This window comes from Corapipo altera, unplaced genomic scaffold (assembly GCF_003945725.1).
Source record: "Corapipo altera isolate COAL_440 unplaced genomic scaffold, ASM394572v1 260, whole genome shotgun sequence".
Lineage (NCBI taxonomy): Eukaryota > Metazoa > Chordata > Aves > Passeriformes > Pipridae > Corapipo > Corapipo altera.
Genome location: NW_020885192.1, coordinates 29,101 through 33,699, shown reverse-complemented (window position 1 = coordinate 33,699; position 4,599 = coordinate 29,101). Strand labels below are relative to the sequence as shown.

At 62.5% G+C, this 4,599-nt stretch overlaps 2 protein-coding genes across 5 annotated transcripts; one reads left to right on the top strand and one right to left on the bottom strand.

Moving 5' to 3' along the window:
• Positions 1 to 6: 6 nt before the first annotated feature.
• Positions 7 to 3,057, top strand: LRRC46 (leucine rich repeat containing 46). Of its 3 annotated transcripts, XM_027631239.1 has the most exons (8): positions 7 to 431; positions 529 to 589; positions 673 to 781; positions 1,281 to 1,327; positions 1,459 to 1,568; positions 1,794 to 1,863; positions 2,432 to 2,583; positions 2,682 to 3,057. In XM_027631239.1, the coding sequence occupies exons 1-8, from the start codon at positions 398 to 400 to the stop codon at positions 3,035 to 3,037; spliced, it is 939 nt and encodes a 312-aa protein (XP_027487040.1). In that variant the 5' UTR covers positions 7 to 397; the 3' UTR covers positions 3,038 to 3,057. The 3 variants fall into 3 exon arrangements, with proteins under 3 accessions (XP_027487040.1, XP_027487039.1, XP_027487041.1); XM_027631238.1 differs by having other exon boundaries at positions 1,459 to 1,863; XM_027631240.1 differs by lacking the exon at positions 1,794 to 1,863 and having other exon boundaries at positions 2,432 to 3,057.
• Positions 2,844 to 4,417, bottom strand: SCRN2 (secernin 2). Of its 2 annotated transcripts, none has more exons than XM_027631242.1 (4): positions 4,054 to 4,412; positions 3,780 to 3,957; positions 3,335 to 3,504; positions 2,844 to 2,960 (listed from the first exon to the last, which is right to left on the bottom strand). In XM_027631242.1, exons 1-3 carry the CDS (start codon positions 4,353 to 4,355, stop codon positions 3,346 to 3,348), a joined length of 639 nt encoding a protein of 212 aa, XP_027487043.1. In that variant the 5' UTR covers positions 4,356 to 4,412; the 3' UTR covers positions 2,844 to 2,960; positions 3,335 to 3,345. The 2 variants fall into 2 exon arrangements, with proteins under 2 accessions (XP_027487043.1, XP_027487045.1); XM_027631244.1 differs by having other exon boundaries at positions 2,867 to 2,947; positions 4,054 to 4,417.
• Between the last annotated feature and the right edge of the window lie 182 nt (positions 4,418 to 4,599).

Below are 4,599 nucleotides of genomic sequence, written 5' to 3'. Positions count from 1 at the left end.
CTGAGCCCCCAGACCTGGGCAACCAGCACCTGGAGAGCTCCCTGACCCAACCCCAGGGGTCTCTGAGCCGCAAATCTGAGCCCCCAAAGCCCCGTGGGACCGGGGGAGCTCCCCAAGAGTCTCTGAGATCCCCAGGCTGGGGGTCCTGGTCCCCGTGATCCCCTGGCTCCACTTCGGTGACTCCACAGCCCCCTGGATACAGGGACCCTCTGCCCCACCTGGGGGTCCCAGATCTGACCCCCCACCATACCAACACTCCTGTCCCCACTGACCCCTCCCATTCCGCAGGTTTCTAGCCCCCCTTTCCCTCAGACCCTTCCCCTTTCAGCCCCCCACCCCAGACACCCACCCGAGGGCACAAGGAGGGGACAAGGACACCCCCAGGCCACCCCCTGCCATGTCTGAGCAGGAGGAGAAGACCCTTTGTGGGGGTGAGTGAGACACTGTGGGGTGGGGGCTCCTCCCAGCAGGGAGGGGATGGGGGGGGCTGCACCCCCCAGCCTGGACCCTCACCCTGAGATCCCACAGACCATGAGGGGACATCCCCAGGAGTGACCCTCAGCGACAACCTCATCCTCACCAGGAGCAGGTGAGGACCCCACGGTCCTTGGGCTGGCAGGGAGGGGGCTCTGGGCACCCCAAAGACACCCCCTCTCCATTCTTTTCCTCCAGATCCACGGAGCTGCTGCCCCCCTCCACCATCCGCCTGGACAGGGAGAACATCTCCTCCATCGGGAAGCTCAAGGATCAGGGAGGGATCCACAGCCTCTACCTGCAGCAGGTATGGAGCTGTGGGGCAGCTGAGACAGACCCTGGGCCTGGGGGGGGACACAAAACCCCCCAGATCTGCTCCTGTCTCCCCTCCCCTGTGTCCAGAGGGGAGGGAAAATAGTCTCCCTCCATCCAGGAATCTGGTCCCACTGACCACCCCCCACAGCCCCACCCCAGAGGTCTCTGAGCCCCCCAAACCTGGAGGAAAAAGAGTTTCCCTCCCATCTGATACCAATCCCACTGGAATTCCAGTGAGGGTCTGGGATCAGCCGTCCGGTGTTTCCAAACCCCACACGAGGAGCCTCAGGGTCCTCCTGAATTTTGGGGTCTCTCCATGTCCTCACCCCTGCAATTCCCTCTCCATGATCTCCCCTGTGGTGGGACATTCCACCCCCGATCCCAGGACGCTCCCCAAATCCCCAAATTTTTCATGCCGCAGAAAAAACGCATTGTTATATTTGATTTTCTATTTTCTACTTTATTTTCCATTTTCTATCTTTATTTTCCAGAACAAAATCGAGAGGATCGAGAATTTGGGCTGTTTTCCCAACCTGAGGTATGGCAGCTCCTGCTTCCAGGGAAATGGCTTTCCATGGGCTCCCACCTTCCCCTGGCCAGGGAAGGGGCTCAAATTCCAGCCCCTGGGAGCTGTGACATTCCCCCCTCACCCTCCCCCGTGCTCTCCAGGTTCCTCTGCCTGGCTGGAAACCGCATCCAGAGGGTGGAGAACCTGCAGCCCTTGCCTCACCTGTGTGCCCTGGACCTGTCCCACAACCTCATCCAGGTGCTGGATACAGGTGGGAAGCAGGAAGGGATCCCAGGGCTGCCAGTGTGTGTGGAATATCCATTCCCACCTTCCCTGCCTCCGTTTTCCCAGCTCTGGGGTTTCAGGGCTGCTCTGGGAGTCGCCTTGGGAGTGGGTGAAGAGCTGGGGGAGTTTGGGGGAGCAGGAATTTGGCTGGGCAGGGGTGGGGGGCTCAGGTCCCACCTCAGCACCTTTGTGCTTCCTTTTGTCCTGGCAGAGGAGCTGCCCCAGAGCCTCCAAATCCTGGATTTAACGGGAAACGAGTGCACCCGGCAGCAGGGATACAGGTGGGTCAGGGGGAGAGAAGGGGGAGAACAAGCCCCCCCCCAAAAAAAACAGGGGAGCCTCTCAGCAGGGTACAAACCCCCCAAACCAGGAGAAGCTTTGGGGTGACCTAATTGTGACCTCCCAGTGCCTAAAGATGGACAGAGACTTTGGAAAAGGGCCTGGAGTGACAGGACAAGGGGAATGGCTTCCCACTGCCAGAGGGGTAGAAGGGATATTGGGAAGGAATTCTTCCCTGTGAGGGCAGTGAGGGGCTGGGATGGATTTCCCAGAGAAGCTGTGGCTGCCCCTGGATCCCTGGAAGTGTCCAAGGCCAGGCTGGACAGGGCTGGGAGCAACCTGGGACAGTGGAAAGTGTCCCTACCTGTGGCAGGGGGTGGGTGGTCTTCAGGATCTCTCCCAACCCAAACCATTCCACGAGACATCAAATCCAAACCCCCAAGCCCAGGGATGTGAATCCCTGCCCTATGCCCGGGCTGGGGGTGGGCTGTGCAGTGGGGACACGGTGCCAGGGGGGTCGGTGCCACCTCAGGTGAGGGGGGGCATTGGCTCTTCCCTCATTTTTTCCAGGGAGCTGGTGTTGGGAGCGCTGCCCCACCTCCTGCAGCTGGATGCCCAGCCCCTCCGTGGCAAGGAAGAGGAGGGAGGAGGCTCTTCCCGCGGCGAGGATGAGGATGATGAGCTGCTCCCTGAGCCCGGCGGCCCTTTCACCGTGGACAGAGGTGCCCAGGGGGCTGAAGGGGACACGCGGCACTCCTGGGGACAGGGGTGGCAGTGCCACATCCCCCCTAATCCTTCTCCCTCCTCGCATCCCTGGCAGGTTTCTTCGCGGATCTGCGCCGGGAGCTGGTCGGGCGCTCCCAGCGGAGGAGGAGGGAGACGCTGGAGGAGCACCGGGCGCGGCTGGAGGAGCTGCAGGAACGCCGGGATCTGCTGCTGAGCCGGGATCGGGATGGAGCTCCCGACTCCGCAGCCCCGCAGCCCCGGCAGGGCCATTCTCGGCCTCGGGCACAGCCAGGGACACCCCTCCGGGGATCCCACGGGTCCCAGCGAGCTCCTGGTGGCGTCCAGTCCCGGAGAAAAACTCTGGAGAAGGAGACTGGTGCCAAAGGAACAGGGAATAGGCAGTTATCCCAAATATCCCGCAGCAGCGTGGCACAGCGTGGCCAGGAGTAAAGGTTTTGTTCCCACCCCAATCCCGTGTGGATGCCATGGATCCCCCACCCTGCAGCCATCTCAGGGGCCTGGCACAGTCAGGGCTCCAAACCCCACTCCATATCCCTCTCCTTCCCCCTGCACCTCATTCCAGGCCATGGAGACATCTCAGTGCTTTTCTCCAGGGTAAATTAGGGGCTGGAGGTCCCACACCCCCAAGCAGGGCTGGAGGAAGGAGGGAGCCAGGGCTGGACACCAGGAATGTTTTCTCATTCCCTACCCAGGAGCAATTCCAGGGGGGAAGCCAAGCCCACCCACCTGTGGGGGGTTTATGTGTAAAACTTCAGCTCTGCCTCCACGCAGTCGAAGAAGAGGTCGGCCAGTTCCTCCGGGTGGGGGGTCTCTGTCCCCTCCAGCAGCGCCTTCATCCCCTCCAGGCCCTGCTTCTCCAGCTCCTGCAGCGTCTCCAGGAGCTTCTGGCCCCGCTCCTGGTGGGATCAGGGAGGGAGGAGAGCTCAGGGAATCTGATCCTCATCACAGGGGGCAGTGCGAGGGTCCCAGAGTGGGGAGGAGTCTGCGGGGTCTGTGGGATCTGCGGGGTCTGTGGGATCTGCGGGGTCTGCGAGGTCTGTGGGGTCTGTGGGATCTGTGGGGTCTGTGGGATCTGCAAGGTCTGTGGGGTCTGTGGGATCTGTGGGGTCTGTGGGGTCTGTGAGGTCTGCAGGGTCTGTGGGATCTGCGGGGTCTGTGGGGTCTATGGTACCTGGTCCTGCTCCATGAGCTCCAGGGCCGCCTGGTGCCGGCGGTACAGCTCGTGCCGCCGATCCACCGAGCTCTGGAAGCGCGGGATCTGCTTGGCAGGGTCACGGGGGAAGGTCGGGGACCTCACCTGCGGCACGGGCTTGATGCCGGCCACGAACACGAAGGGCTTGAAGACAGACCTGGGGGAGAGGAGCACCGGCATGAGGGGGGGTGGAGGCCCTGCTTCCCGGGAATGCCTCATCCGGGAGCAGGGCTGGGCCCCCCGAGGGCCTCACCTGGAGGGGTCGGGGGTGGCAGTGAAGAAGTGGACACAGGGCAGGGCGGGGTCGCGGGGCAGCACGGACACCATGCTGCCCGCCGTGCGGAACCCCTCCGAGTCCACGCAGATCCCGCTGCCCTTGTCCCGCAGGATGGACATCAGTGTCTCTGCTGTGATGTGACCTGGCGGGACAGGCAGGGACATGGCACTGCTATCCCTGTCCTTGTCCCTGTCACTGTCCCCATCCCTGTCCTTGCGCCCACCCAAGTGCTGCCACAGCAGCTCCTTGCCGGTGAGGAACAACCCTTGGCAATCCATGGCTGGCCATCCCAATCCCTGTCCCACTCCCTATCCTGTCCCTGTCCCCATTCCTATCCTTGTCCCTGTGCCCATCCGAGTCCCTGTCCCCCCCTCCATGCTGCTGCAGCATCTCTGTGCCAGCAAAGACGCAGCCCTTGGCAAATCATGGATGACCATTCCCATCCCTGTCCCTGTCCCCATCCCTGTCACATCCCAGTCTCTGTCCCTGTCCTGTCCCCATTCCCATCCCTGTCCCCATCCC

Bases quoted from the DNA above. Each gene is read 5' to 3' on its own strand.
- LRRC46 (XM_027631238.1), top strand. From the start codon at position 398: ATGTCTGAGCAGGAGGAGAAGACCCTTTGTGGGG. The intron at 782-1,280 runs GTATGGAGCTGT...TTTATTTTCCAG, and splicing joins ACAGCCTCTACCTGCAGCAG to AACAAAATCGAGAGGATCGA. The intron at 1,864-2,431 runs GTGGGTCAGGGG...CATTTTTTCCAG, and splicing joins ACCCGGCAGCAGGGATACAG to GGAGCTGGTGTTGGGAGCGC.
- SCRN2 (XM_027631244.1), bottom strand. From the start codon at position 4,355: ATGGATTGCCAAGGGTTGTTCCTCACCGGCAAGGAGCTGCTGTGGCAG. The intron at 3,958-4,053 runs GTGAGGCCCTCG...CCTCTCCCCCAG, and splicing joins GCCACCCCCGACCCCTCCAG to GTCTGTCTTCAAGCCCTTCG. The intron at 3,505-3,779 runs GTACCATAGACC...TGATCCCACCAG, and splicing joins AGCTCATGGAGCAGGACCAG to GAGCGGGGCCAGAAGCTCCT.